The sequence below is a fragment of the Sinocyclocheilus rhinocerous genome, unplaced genomic scaffold (assembly GCF_001515625.1).
Source record: "Sinocyclocheilus rhinocerous isolate Xijiao unplaced genomic scaffold, SAMN03320098_v1.1 scaffold72, whole genome shotgun sequence".
NCBI lineage: Eukaryota > Metazoa > Chordata > Actinopteri > Cypriniformes > Cyprinidae > Sinocyclocheilus > Sinocyclocheilus rhinocerous.
The window spans coordinates 1,090,265-1,105,089 of NW_015628351.1; the positions used below are offsets into that span (position 1 = coordinate 1,090,265).

The 14,825-nt window shown below is 35.6% G+C and overlaps 2 protein-coding genes across 2 annotated transcripts in view; both read left to right on the forward strand.

Annotated features, from left to right (window-relative positions):
* LOC107737535 (succinate dehydrogenase [ubiquinone] iron-sulfur subunit, mitochondrial) overlaps window positions 1-1,327 on the forward strand; it is a 5,735-nt gene extending 4,408 nt beyond the window's left edge. The window contains exon 8 of the mRNA XM_016549042.1: window positions 365-1,327. Within this exon, the coding sequence (XP_016404528.1) occupies window positions 365-445 (81 nt within the window). The 3' untranslated portion in view covers window positions 446-1,327. The remainder of the gene's footprint in view (window positions 1-364) is intronic.
* LOC107737536 (probable cation-transporting ATPase 13A2) overlaps window positions 1,069-14,825 on the forward strand; it is a 16,511-nt gene continuing 2,754 nt past the window's right edge. The window contains exons 1-27 of the mRNA XM_016549043.1: window positions 1,069-1,148; window positions 3,485-3,582; window positions 3,660-3,827; window positions 3,956-4,014; window positions 4,632-4,701; window positions 4,787-4,866; window positions 5,229-5,306; window positions 5,393-5,462; window positions 5,640-5,774; window positions 5,867-5,933; window positions 6,026-6,157; window positions 6,267-6,428; window positions 7,000-7,110; window positions 7,225-7,271; window positions 7,454-7,642; window positions 8,711-8,917; window positions 9,384-9,491; window positions 9,877-10,033; window positions 10,166-10,277; window positions 10,538-10,662; window positions 11,118-11,302; window positions 11,434-11,526; window positions 11,630-11,709; window positions 11,873-12,025; window positions 13,322-13,418; window positions 13,549-13,772; window positions 13,866-14,017. Coding sequence (XP_016404529.1) covers window positions 1,130-1,148; window positions 3,485-3,582; window positions 3,660-3,827; window positions 3,956-4,014; window positions 4,632-4,701; window positions 4,787-4,866; window positions 5,229-5,306; window positions 5,393-5,462; window positions 5,640-5,774; window positions 5,867-5,933; window positions 6,026-6,157; window positions 6,267-6,428; window positions 7,000-7,110; window positions 7,225-7,271; window positions 7,454-7,642; window positions 8,711-8,917; window positions 9,384-9,491; window positions 9,877-10,033; window positions 10,166-10,277; window positions 10,538-10,662; window positions 11,118-11,302; window positions 11,434-11,526; window positions 11,630-11,709; window positions 11,873-12,025; window positions 13,322-13,418; window positions 13,549-13,772; window positions 13,866-14,017 — 3,178 coding nt within the window. The 5' untranslated portion in view covers window positions 1,069-1,129. The remainder of the gene's footprint in view (window positions 1,149-3,484; window positions 3,583-3,659; window positions 3,828-3,955; window positions 4,015-4,631; window positions 4,702-4,786; window positions 4,867-5,228; window positions 5,307-5,392; window positions 5,463-5,639; window positions 5,775-5,866; window positions 5,934-6,025; window positions 6,158-6,266; window positions 6,429-6,999; window positions 7,111-7,224; window positions 7,272-7,453; window positions 7,643-8,710; window positions 8,918-9,383; window positions 9,492-9,876; window positions 10,034-10,165; window positions 10,278-10,537; window positions 10,663-11,117; window positions 11,303-11,433; window positions 11,527-11,629; window positions 11,710-11,872; window positions 12,026-13,321; window positions 13,419-13,548; window positions 13,773-13,865; window positions 14,018-14,825) is intronic.

Sequence of the window (14,825 nt, forward strand, 5' to 3'; positions counted from 1 at the left end):
TTTTTACTGCACTACGTTTCATATTAAATATAATTTAATACTTAATTACATTAGAAATCTATTACTTTCTTACTTTTACTCAAGTAAAAGATTTACTTGAGTACAAGAAAGTACTACATTTTTAATGTTCTTAAGTATTAAAGGTAAAACGAACAACAACTTTTATTTATGGAATACAAGTATGACATTATGCTTTGGAATGTAGTGAAGTAAAGTTTTCCAAAGGAAAACACTCTGATAAACTACAGATACTTTTTAAATTTACTTGAGTAAAGTAAAAAATACTTCACTACTGTCCGCCTCTGAGTGTCTCCCATTTTTTCTGTATTTAATTTAATCTGTTCATGTCCTCTCTTCTGTTTAGGGACTCAATCCTGGAAAAGCCATAGCAGAAATTAAGAAAATGATGGCCACTTACAAAGAAAAGAAATCGTCTGCCATCTGACTTGTTAATGCAGGAAATATCATGAATGTAATGGTTTAAATTATTGTGTAAATGTGTGAATTCAGCATGGAGTGGTCACTAATATGGGATATTTAGCTTTTACATTATTTGATGGTGGAGACCTATATTTACTGCTAATGAACAGTAAATCTACAACTGGACCTGCATTTCATTTCCATTTAAACTTGATTGTAGTTATACTGTACATGAATTTATCCAAATGCAGGAACCTGTAAAAATGGCATAATATTTAACATATAATAGTGTAACATTTGTCTTGTGTCCTAGTTTGTCTTTTGTGTGGTAGATTCGAACTGTACACGTAATGTACTATACTTGCTATAAAGATATATACAAATATCTGCATGTTTCAGATGACAGTCATTTGTTTACAAATTGTGTGCGCTGCATAGGTTAGAAGATATGTTTTATAGTACAGTAGTGAAGTGCATGCTTCTGCAGAATAAATTAGATTTAGAGAAGGTAAGTCTCGTGATGTCCTCTAGGTGGCAGTGTTGAATGGGTGAGATGACAAAAGATCGTAAAGGAAGAAAGACATGGCGTCACATTCAGAGAACTGACACTTGAATCACAAACTGTTAGTTTATGCGGTAATAATGTGTAATAAAAATTATGGCCCTAGAGTAAAAGTATGGCCTTTAGCACTCACGTTATAGTTCATATATGGATTCACCAGGTATGGGTAAGTGCAGTTCGCCTGTGCATGTCTATACTAACGTTAAATGAAATATCACTAGAGCTGAACATATGAAACAGCCGCATCCCAATAGGTCTTCTAGACTGCAGTTTAATCCATAATTTTGTGTATTTACAAGCTGTAAATTTCTTTCGCACGAGATATGAATAAAACTGGATGTCATACATTTGTTCAGTTGAATGAATCGATTGAACGGCGTTACAAACGATGAGTTTACGGTTCTGTCTGAATCGCTCCGATCGGTTGAGAAAACATGATGAAGCAAAAAGTTACTTTTAATAGGCGAATAGCAGTAATGGTACAAAACATACATGTGTTTTTTTTTATCAACACCCATACGAAAGAGGCTTGATTTTCATAACACAAACATTTTCGTCAAACATTTTATTAAAACGTCCAAACAAAATTTTCCGACTTATGTAAATATATTAGTATGAATATAAATGCATTTTTAGGTTCTAAGTCATCTTTTTCTTCATGAAGTGAGCCATTGCTGCAAAAAAAAAAAAACTACCTAGGATAACATTTCACTCTATTAAACACTATTAAACTTATCAGCCCTTATAAAAAAAAAATCTATTTGCGTGTACATATCGTTAAATTGAAACGTTTTAAAGCCTCGCTGGTGTGGTGATGTATTTACGTAATGATGACATAAAAAATAAACGAATCGATTTGAACCGGTTCTAATCTAACTCTTCAAAAGAACCGATTCGCGGAAATGAGTCCATCAGTATTTTACGGGATTGAAAGCACACCCACGGTTTATAGAGTAGGCGAATAGCAGTAATGGTACAAAACATACATGTGTTTTTTTTTATCAACACCCATACGAAAGAGGCTTGATTTTCATAACACAAACATTTTCGTCAAACATTTTATTAAAACGTCCAAACAAAATTTTCCGACTTATGTAAATATATTAGTATGAATATAAATGCATTTTTAGGTTCTAAGTCATCTTTTTCTTCATGAAGTGAGCCATTGCTGCAAAAAAAAAAAAAACTGCCTAGGATAAAATTTCACTCTATTAAACACTATTAAACTTATCAGCCCTTATTAAAAAAAAAAATCTATTTGCGTGTACATATCGTTAAATTGAAACGTTTTAAAGCCTCGCTGATGTGGTGATGTATTTACGTAATGATGACATAAAAAATAAACGAATTGATTTGAACCGGTTCTAATCTAACTCTTCAAAAGAACCGATTCGCGGAAATGAGTCCATCAGTATTTTACGGTATTGAAAGCACACCACCGGTTTATAGAGGAATGTAGGCGGAGTTTTCGCGCTACTGCTTTGGTTTAAGTAAACGTTTGCATTTCCTATCTCACATTCAGGTTTACTGTGGATATTTCAGCCAAAAGGAACTATAATGTCGTAGAAAAAATCTGGTGGTTAATATTTTTTAGCTTTTAGTTTTGCTAGGAACTTGCATCAGGAAAAAGACCAAAGGGTGGTAAGATCTTTTGCCTTTCTTGACAAATACACCTGTATTTGTTTAGCACATAGAATTTTAAACAGTAATCGTTTTAATTGTTAGAGCTGTCTGAAACTATAATAGGGCATATTTTACATTATGTTGAGTCAAAGTCAGTTGACTTCACAAATAATGTGTTGAAAGGGGTATTATGTTTCTAGCACATTTACTGCTGGTTATTTCCCCTCGTCTGTTGTCTTCTCTGCTTTACTGAGCTGGCTGAACCTGTATTTCAAGCTCTGCATCATAAGCCTGCTATAAAAGATTCTTTAAATTGCACTGTATTCTATTTTGTTTCCATTGTATTGCCCAGTTTCTGCTGCTAAAATAGTTCATTTCTTTACGAATATCCTTCAGCCCACCTGTATAAATATTTTATATGTATATTGTAGTATTGTCAGCGCAGTGTCTCAAAATACCTAAACGCAATTAAATCTTGGAACGCTAAAAAATCAAGTTGTTTGTGCTAAAAGTTTGTTGTTTTGTGGTTTCTCACTTTTGTATGAAGGATTTGTAAAGTGAAAGTCAGCATTTTTGGTTGTGTAGAAACATCACAAAGCAAGCACATGACCTGAAAAAAGAGGAAAAACGCCAGACTCTCAAGTTTCTCAGCCTTAACCTTTTAAAACCTCTTTACAAACCTTTCTTCAAAACTTAAATAAGCAAGTAGCCATTTCATAAATTTTTCACAGCTAGACAGTGACGCCATATAATGATGGTAGAGTCTATTCTTGTATTTACAAAAAGGGAGTGCACACTACACAGGTTATAAAGTGTGTTTGCATTAATGTCTTGAGTAACTACTGCTCAACAGGACTAATTACGGATCTTGTCTTTTAGGGAGCTGTGGTCCGGAGCTGGATGGGGTGACCTCCCCAGACACAGAACCCCTCATAAAGGATCCAAGACCCAAGGAGCTCAGTGCAGTCTCACATATGGTACTATGTTGGAAAAATCCAAATAAGTTTCTTGCTATTCTAGAACTGATCATTTTATCATGTGATTTGTTTCTCAGGATGTTCAGGGGTACAAATGGGTGTGCTGGAAGGTGTGGTTGTGCCGTATTGGGGCGGTATGTTCTTTAGGCCTGCTGTTAGTGCTCTTCAACTGGCGCCCTCGCCTCGGCATCTTGGCCCGCTGCAAATCCTGTCCCATTTCAATGGCAGATGTTTTACTATTAAAGGTATTAAAGTTTGTTTCACTGAGACTTTAGATACTGGTTCTTGAAATATTTTCAAGTGGGAGAAGAATATACAGTAAATCACAGCCTTTTCATAATAAGGAAGGATACTTTTTATTTGTTTATGACAGGACCGATATGGACAGCAGTTTGTTGTAGATGTACTTACAGAGGAGATTGAGGAAGGCAGGTGAGACCTGCAGTACATTTATTACTCATGCTTCTCCTTTTTGTATTTAAGTGCTTTAAAAGTTTCTTTCAGAAAGGAACCAGCTACTTGTGTTAACCCATTCTTTGTATTTTAAAATAATTTGTAACTGTTTTACTAAAAGTTGTGAAGGTGCAAACCTATAACATAGCGCTATATTTATATTTATACAAATACAGAATTTTACCACCAAAATGAAAATGTTTTAATGTCATTGGTGAATAATTTAATGTAACAATGTAATTTTACAGTATTTTAGTTACATTTTAATTCATTTTAATCCCATTACAAAAAGTTTTCATTGTGACATTATTTTCATGACAATTAGGCCTTTTCACACTTAAATTGTCATTGCTGTAATGCAAGAAAAAGTCTATAGTATTTAAATGGTAAAAAATAATTATATAAAATTTAAAAAGTATTTCTGTCGTGGTAGTAGTTGTTATACTCAAATGAATTTATTCAGATTTGAATAAAAATTTTATTAAATTTAATAAAAAATTCATTACTGTATTTATTTGTTTGTACATTAATTATATACTTAGATAATATTCTATCACGTTTATAGAGCAATTAATTTAGCGCTTGAACTTTTCCAGTTTGGAGTTTGCAGTAGGAGAAGCAGATGAGAACGAATGGAGAGACACCGTGCAGCTACACAGTGAAAAGGTAACATAAGGGCAGTCAAAACAGACGGTGTAATGTACATTTTGAGACCATCTGCTTGATCGTATCTTGTTTTTCTTTCATCTAGAAAACATTGCTCAGATACTATGTGTTTGAGGGCATGCGCTACATATGGATTGCCAGAAAAGGAGCCTTTTGCAAAGCAAGGTACCGTTTCATATTTCTTTATGTATGTGTTGGTTTCCTCTCTTTAAAGGGGTCATATGATGCGATTTCATTTTTTCCTTTCTCTTTGGAGTGTTACAAGCTCTTGGTGCATAAAGAAGATCTGTAAAGTTGCAAAGACTAAAGTCTCAAATCCAAAGAGATATTCTTTATAAAAGTTAAGAGTTAGCCACACCTACCTAAAACGGCTCGTTCGAACACGCCCCCACATATCTACCACACTATGTGGGAAGATTTGCATAACACCGCCCAAATTAATGTTCTTTTTAGCAGCATCATATGACCCCTTTAAGGTTATAAAGCTGTCTGAAATTGTGAGGTACTAAATGATCTTCTGTCTCCAGCATTCTCAATGAAGGCTGGACCTGCGCTGACCTGCATGGCCGACAGCAAGGACTGAGTAAAGCAGACCAAAGCACAAGGTCTGTACCCTTTTAATGCCTGTATGAGCAATGAACATAACTGCTTTTTAGATGCTTTAAATGCTTACACATTCTTTGTCCTACAGAAAGCAGATTTTTGGGGCCAATATCATTGATGTACCTGTGAAGTCTTATTTACAACTTCTCTTTGAGGAGGTAGACCTGTTCTCCATTACTTTTTTTAAAACTCTATAATGATTTTAAAACACTGTAAAATCAATATATTGCAATTATTAACACTGTGTGTTGATTAAATGGCATCATTCACTGGATTTGTAAATGAAATGCTTTGTGAAAGGTTCACATATTGATCTGCTCTGTATTTTGTTTCAGGTTCTCAATCCATTCTACATATTTCAGGTGTTCAGCATCATCCTGTGGATGTCAGACAGATACTATTATTATGCTGCTTGTATCCTAATCATATCCTTAATTTCAATCGGCGTGTCCCTTTATGAGATCCGTAAGGTATGCAGATATTATTTGCATGTTCGAGTCTTCAGAGCTCTTTTGATGATTTGTGAATTAAAATAGTATGGGGTTGTTTTTTGTCTCCGCAGCAAAGCACCACTCTCCGCAGCATGGCCCGGTTGATAGTGAACGTGACCGTGCGCAGAGACACTGGAGGTGAAGCTGCTTATCAAACGCCACAAATAGGCACAATGTTTCCAGTGTTGCTTAGTTTTTTTTTGTGCAACTACGTTTGTCTGTTTTTCCAGAGGAGGAGTGTGTGAGCTCTGAGGAGCTGGTTCCAGGGGACTGTATTGTGATTCCAGCCGAGGGTTTGCTTCTGCCCTGTGATGCCGCCCTGCTGGCAGGGGAGTGCATGGTGAACGAAAGCATGCTGACTGGTGAGAGAATACAGACCACCTCTGAAATTGTGCATTGCAGTAAATCTACATGCATTTAGATGCTTTTCCGTTCTTCTGTTCTCACTTTTTGTTCTGTACTCACTGACAGGTGAGAGCATACCAGAGATGAAGACGCCATTGTCTGTGTCTACAGCCGCGTACAGTCCAGAGTCTCAACGCAGACACACTTTGTTTTGTGGCACACAGCTCATCCAGGCTAAAGGAGGCGGGTCTGCTGGGAATGGGGCCATTGCTGTTGTAACATGCACAGGTGACTTATAAATAAATACATTTATTTATAACACTACCGTTCAAAAGTTTGGTATTTAAAAAAAAAAAAAGAAAAAAAAAAGAGAGAATTAATCTTGTGCAAGGATGTTTAATTGCTCAAAAGTGATTTAATGTTATAAACGATGACTATTTCAAGTATATTCTGTTCTATGGAACTTTCTAATTATCAAAGAATCCTGAAAAAATGTATTACTGTTTCCACAAACACTACTGATTTCAGTATTGATAAAAAGTAAGATATGTTTCTTGACCAAATCAGCATGTTAGAATGAACTCTGAAGGATCATGTGTCTAATGATCCTAAAAATTCAGCTTTGCATCACAGGAATAAATTACATTTTAAAATATATCAAAATGAAAAAAAAAATGTCATTTTAAATTGTAATATTATTTCCAAATATTACTATTTTTACTGTATTTTATAGAGACTTATTTTAAAAACTTTTAAAAATCATACTGACCCCAAATTTTACAACAGTAGAGTATGTAGAAGACAGAGAAGCCATAAAATGACTTTCATTTTATGACAAACTTTTGTTTATGTTCCTCAGGGTTTTTTACTGCCAAAGGAGACCTTATTAGTTCTATCCTTTACCCTCAGCCATTAGACTTTCGCTTCTACAAGGATGCTATGAAGTTCCTTCTATTTCTAGGACTTGTGGGTAAGTTGGATTATTTGCAAGCTTCATATATGTATGTGATATAATGACATTTGTTTCTGTTAGTCTCATAATGCAGAATATGGGCCTTCATTGATATGAATATCTGTATTTCAGCTCTGGTCGGCACTATTTATAGCATTGTGATAATTTCAAAGAGCAATGTAAGTAGTTTTAAGTTCATATCTTACTTTTTTTCTTCCCTCTAATGTTAGTCAAGGTTTCTTTCACAATAGAAATTTGGATTCAGATGCTTTCATCCGAAATAAAAACTGTTGAATTATTAACAAATAATTACACCTCAAGATTCGTTTTAATTTCGCTGTGTATCCACTTCTGTCATCAGACAACCTGGCAAGAGCTAGTCATCCGGTCTCTGGATATTGTGACAATAATAGTTCCACCTGCTCTTCCTGCTGCTATAACTACAGCCACTATCTACGCCCAGAATCGGCTGAAGCGTCATGGGGTGTTCTGCATCAGCCCACCTCGCATTAATATCTGTGGCAAGACATCACTTTTCTGTTTTGATAAGGTGAGAGAACAAGGTTTCGGGAGATCCTTTGTTGGAACGATCTTTATTGCTTCATTAAAAATGCTGTGCTGATGATTCATATCTTGTGGAGGGATGGTTAAACTCAGGCATATTAAGATTAAGCCTTTGCTTAATCTTATATTTGGCTATTCAAAGCCTAAGCTTCAGGCTGTTAAAATAAACTTTGTTTTATTACTCAGTGCAGACTTCTGTTTGTGTAATTATTACATCATAAGTGCCCTGGGCTAGTCCAATAGACAACTTATTTCCTTTACCGTCAGTTTGTGACAACTCCCCATGTCACTTCCTTTTACACATAATCTAGTTAACATGGATAGGTTTATTGACTACTAGATTATTAACCTTGGATTGCGTTGCATATATATATATATATATATATGTTAATAATAACTCGATTTTTTTTTTGTAAACTATACTCAATAAGACTTTGTATTTTATGGTAGGTAAAATGTAATAAAAAAAAAAAATGCTTTTTTTTTTTCCCAAAGCAAAAATGTATATACGTTTTTCAACAAAAAAAGAAACTTAGGATGTAGTGAGAGCAAAGGCGTTTTACTGATTTAGCCTATTCTAAATTCATCCCTTCATTATTAAGCATATTATTGCATTCTTGCAAGCATCATGTAGTTTCAAAGTGAAGAAAATGAGTTTGTTGGAGGCTGCATTGTGCAAGAGAGGTTTAGCCATGACTGATAAGATCTCTGCTTTTCATTTGCGAATCATCTCTGCTGCTGTCTTGCTAAACATCAAGATCCTGTCCAGTGAATGATAACTCCCTATATGTGCTGCTGTCAAACATCCTCACCACATTGTATATATATATATATATATTTTATATATATATATATATATATATTGTGTCAACGGCAACTGCTCAAGGCATTTGTTTATAATTCCTATTGATCTTACAGTGTTTTTAACTAATTTTAAAGTTAAGACAGTAAAAGAGTGAAATTGTGTCTCATTTTCTTTTGGTTCAATGAAACAGTTGTGACAAAGTTCTATGTATTGCTATTAAAAGCTGACTGAATGCTGTGATCGTTTCAGACTGGCACTCTTACAGAGGAGGGTCTGGATGTATGGGGCGTGATGGTAGTGAGTGGAGCAGTATTTAGTGAGCTGGTCCCTGACCCTCTCATTTTCCCTCCTGGACTGATGCTCTCTGCACTTGCCTCCTGCCATTCTTTGGCTTTGCTGGGGGGTCAAGCACTCGGAGACCCACTAGAGCTCAAAATGATAGAATCCACTGGATGGGTAATGGCTGGTTTCTCGCAGTGTTTCATGTTCCTAAAGAGATAGTTCAGCCAAAAATGTGAATTCTTTCCTTATCTATTCACCGTCATGTCCTTCTAAACCTGTATGACTTCATATTTTTCTGTGGAACTTTTCTGTTTTTTGTCCGTACAATGGACATCAATGGTAACTCACTGTTCAGAATGAGACACTTAGCAGTAGCTCTTTTCAATACATTAAAAGTGAACAGTGACCAAGGGCTGTCAAATTTCAAAGGTGACAAAAAACAGCATAAAGGTAACTCCTCTTTTTGGGTTACACTGAACAAATAAAGTTCTACAGGTTTGGAACAACATTATGGATAGTGAATGATTTCAGCTATTTGCATCTCATTTCTTTAAGTCTTTTACATATGACAGATATATGAATCTGTGTTTTTTGATTGGTTTTATGGCAACTTTGATGTCATCTTGTATGCAAATGACAGGAACTGACAGAGCCAGAGAATGAGATGGGACTTGATTCTGAATTTGGCAAACACCGAGTGCTAGCAGTGATGAGACCTCCTGCATCTGAGCTCCTGTCACAAGGAAATGTAAGTTGATTCATATACAGAACAAGAAAATGGGCACTGGGTGTGACAACAGAAGCTCACAGAAATTACTTGAAATTTTGGGGCTTGATTATGAATTAAACGGATAGTTCACCCAAACCTGAATGCCTTCATCTCTTCTGTGGAGCACAAAAGAAGATATTTTGAACTTTTTTTGTCCATACAATTCAAAGTCAATAGTGTCAAGTGCTGTTTGGACCCCAACATTCTTCAAATTATCTTTTGTGTTTTACAGAAGAAATAAAGTCTAGAGGTTTGGAACGGCATGTGGATGATGTTAATTTTTGGTTCAACTATCTTCATCCCAGATACTAGATAAGGATAATGTTTTAATCCTGATTTTCCTGTCCTCTTATGTGTTTTTCAGTCTGTCAGTCAGCCTGTGGCGATCATACGGCGATTCCCGTTTTCCTCTTCTTTGCAAAGGATGAGTGTGGTGACCGTTGGTCCAGGTGGAGCTTCTCCTGTCACATTCCTTAAAGGAGCACCTGAAATGGTTGCCAGCTTCTGCTGTAGAGAAAGTAGTGAGGACCTTACCCTTAAAACTTGTCCTGGTTCTTATATCACCTTCAGAAGAACGAGCAGGAGCATATGGAACACTGCCTATTTATTTTGGCACTCAGTGTTGTTCTGTCTTTGTGCTCTCCTTGTGACAGTGCCTTCTCATTTTTCACCCATTCTCCGGGAGTATACCAGCCAGGGCTTCAGGGTCCTTGGATTTGCCTACAAGCACCTCACTAAGGAGACCGACCTAAGCACTGTTGAAAGGTCAGCTGTTTTGTTTTATAAACAATAGCATTCAAAGATTTGGGGTTGGTAAGAATTGTTAATGTTTTGAAAAACGTCTGTTATGCTAAGTCTGTATTTGTTTGAACTTAAATACAGTGAAAACATTGTGAAATATTATTATTACTAATAACTTTTGATCATTGGTGTATTTAACTTATTATGTATATAATAAATAGATATTTAAAAATAGACAGATGCATGCCTGCTGCCTCATGTTCACAGTAAATGTTTGCTTGTAGGGTGGAGGTGGAGAAAGACATGAACTTCCTGGGTCTGTTAGTAATGAAGAACCAGGTGAAGCCAGAGAGCGCAGAAGTTATTCGCACACTTAAACTGGCACAATTACGGCCTGTTATGGTTACAGGTATGTCCAAAAATAACACGTGTAATCTAAAAAAGCCTAGTTAAATCTTAGACACAAAAAAGTGTTCAAGTGAAAATGATTGGTTATGCTGTTTTTCTGCTCTTATCAGGTGACAATATTCTCACTGCTGTGAATGTAGCAGGTGCGTGTGGAATGGTGCTGTCACATGAGAAGGTTATTTTTGTTCATGCATCGCCCCCTACTGCCAGTTCAATGGCCTCACTGCAGTTTCATCAAGGAGATGGTGCAGTAGCCACCATTAATACTCAGGAGACTATTGATATTCCGAGCGCAGAAGTTATTCGCACACTTAAACTGGCACAATTACGGCCTGTTATGGTTACAGGTATGTCCAAAAATAACACGTGTAATCTAAAAAAGCCTAGTTAAATTTTAGACACAAAAAAGTGTTCAAGTGAAAATGATTGGTCATGCTGTTTTTCTGCTCTTATCAGGTGACAATATTCTCACTGCTGTGAATGTTGCATGTGCGTGTGGAATGGTGCTGTCACATGAGAAGGTTATTTTTGTTCATGCATCGCCCCCTACTGCCAGTTCAATGGCCTCACTGCAGTTTCATCAAGGAGATGGTGCAGTAGCCACCATTAATACTCAGGAGACTATTGATATTCCAGCACAGGTTTGCTTATTTGACCTTTTAAGTGCTTTACAGATGTTACCACTGACATATCACATAGTAATGTCTCATAATAGGTTTTTATTAATTCAGAACAGCAAAGAGATTAATATGTCCTCTTCCTGTACCACAAGGGTCTCTATCAGAACGGTGCTGGCTATCATTTGGCTATAAATGGCATGTCCTTTGCGGCACTTTGTGATCATTTCCCTGAATATCTGCCCAAGGTGACTTAGATTAAGTTTTAGGAGTATTGATCCATTCCAATTTTAGACTGGTGGGCACAAAGCATTTTCTGGAGATTGACAGTGCTTTGTTATTGTGTTCCAGATTCTGATGAGGGGAACAGTGTACGCCCGCATGACCCCAGAACAGAAAACCCAGCTGGTAAAAGCACTGCAGAAACTCAAGTGAGTCCAGTTTTTGTGGTATTGTACATTTGCTTGAGTCATATGTAGAAATGACAGCCAGAAATGTAGATTGATAAGTGATCATTAATACATAACCAGTGAATTTGTTAGCAGGGCTTTGTAACATTGAATATAATGCCCATATCTCCTGACTCATGTGTAGTTACAGGGTGGGCATGTGTGGTGATGGAGCCAATGACTGTGGAGCATTGAGGGCTGCTGATGTCGGTGTGTCGTTGTCTGAGGCTGAGGCCTCTGTGGCATCTCCTTTCACATCCAAGTCTAACAACATTAGCTGCGTGCCTCTACTCATCAAGTAAATAACACAGTTTTACCATTCTTATGCATGGATTTTATGCATAAATTTAATAATAAATATTGTTTTTGACTTAAAGGGGTCCTATTATGCTTTTTCACTTTTTCAACTTTAGTTAGTCTGTATGTTGCTGTTTGAGCATAAAAAAGATCTGCGAAGTTACAAAGCTCAAAGTCCACTTCAAAAGGAGATATTTTATTTAACAGAAATCAATTTTCAAAAACTACAACGAACGACTCGTTTGGACTACAACGCATATTTTCCGGGATTTGTGATATCACAAATATCGACGAATGGGACGAGACCTGGTCGAGCTGCACTAGAGAAGGCAACGAGTGTTATCACTATGTCGGAGACACGCTAGCTTTCCCAAGGCAGACGAACTTAGAGTGGTTACAATCATCCGGGTTTAAATCGCGCTCAAATTGATTTGATTTTGACGCAATATTTACACTGAAGCTCGCAGGCGGCTATAGTAAGGGGCATGACATTTCCCGAGCAGGCGCCGAGTGCTGCCAATCACAACACACACTAGCCCAGCTAACCAATCACAACACACACTGACCCATCTAACCATTGTGAAAAATACTGTGTTTTTCGAACAACCTAGTATGAGAGCCTGTTCTAGTACACCCCCAAAACAAAATCAAGACTTTGTAAAAGAGCATAATAGGACCCCTTTAAGGTATTATAATAGGATCAATATCTGTATTTTATCAATATATAATTTAATCAATATATATGTATTTTGTTTTTATTTATTATAATTTGTTGTTGTTAATTACATTTAATAAACTGTTGTTATGATTGTGATTATTATTATTGTTGTTATTGTGAATAATTTATTACAACAATCATTACTGTTATTATTTTTATTATTAATAATGATGATGATGATGATGATTAGTTTTAATAAACAACAATAATAATTTATTTAATTGGATATTGTATTCTTGACTTAAGTTATTATTATAACTTTAATATATAATAGACATTTATATGCATTGATATAATAATAATAATAATAATATTTTATTGTTTTTATTATTAATAATAACAATGATAATGATGATATTACTTTTAATAAATAATTAATAATAATAGTAATAGTAGTCTTTTTAATTGGATATTGTATTCTTGACTCAAGTTGTTATAATAATATCAATGTATAATATGTATAATGATGTTATTTATTAGTATTTATATTTATTTATAATTATAATAATAATAAAATTACGATGGTGATGATTATTACTATTATTATTATATAACAAAATCCAATGTCTCGTTAAACAGGGAAGGCCGGTGTTCACTGGTGACATCATTCAGTCTTTTCAAGTACATGGCTTTGTACAGTCTGATCCAGTTTGCCTCTGTACTTATTCTCTACACTGTGAGTGTTTGCTGTCCATTTTACATAATTTTTTTTTTAATCAGCTGAAATCAATATCCAAATATACAATGATGTAATTAGGGCATTTTAACAATAATGTTAATTATGTGGCTTATTTTGTCTATTGTAGGAGAAAACAAACTTGGGAGACTTGCAGTTCCTCTTTTTTGATTTAGTTTTGGTGACCGTTTTGGCTATAGTGATGGGACGGGGAGGTCCCAGCGATGAGCTCCATCCCCAGCGACCTGCTGCCAGTCTTCTGTCTCTGCCAGTCCTGTCTAGTTTACTGCTGCACACTGTGCTGCTGATCCTAGCCCAGGTGTCTGGCCTGCTTATCACTGTGTCACAAGACTGGTAAGCAACTAACACCTAGATTTTGGGTAACATTAAAAAAAATCTTTGCAGCTCCATACAACTGTTGTTTTATAACTCTGTGACTGTTTTCAGGTATGTGCCTTTAAATTCCACTGTGACGGGGGCTGCAAACTTGCCCAACATGGAGGACACGAGCATATTTGCCTTATCGGGATTCCAGTATATCATCATGTCTATTGTGATAACCAAAGGATATCCTTACAAAAAACCAATGTATTACAATTGTGAGAATTGAACCTTGTTGTGCACAATTAGACCCGTTTAACACATGAGATTGTTTTACAGAAAATGCATTGAAAATTCACCATAAACCTATTTATCGATAATCTTTTATTATAAATATAGGCTTTTATGAAGCAACATAAAATAATGGAGTAAACAAATGATACAGTTTGTTTGAAAAACATCCCAGATACTAGACACTCAGACACTCTCTCTCTCTCTCTCTCACACACACACACACACTTACAGACACACACACACACACACTTATAGACACACACACACACACACACACACTCACAAAATGTTCTTGAAAAAGTTTCTGTTCAGTAAATCTGACTGAATCCAGATATTTGAGCAGTTTATACTGCCAATTTGGGGTTTGAGTTCCATTTTATGTCGACTAATTACCATTTAGATGTACTGTAAATGTGTTTCATTAACATTTTAACATTCATTAACTAATTTCATTAGTTTTCATTAACTGTTCCCTCCTGGTGGAATGACCTGCCCAAATCAATCCGAGCAGCTGAGTCCTTAACCATCTTCAAGAAATGACTAAAAACACATCTGTTCCACCTTTATTTGACCCTCTAACTCTAGCACTTTCTATTCAATTTTAATTCTACTTTATCTATATTTATCTTCTTTTTTTTATTTAAAAAACAAACAAACAAACAAACACTAGCTTTCTTTAAGTTGCTCATTTTGATCAATGAATTTCCAAAGTTTTCAGTCATTTGTCAGTGTATGGTTTAAAATCCTTTTAGGATGAGGATAAATACAATTAAATTAAATATTTCAGACCCG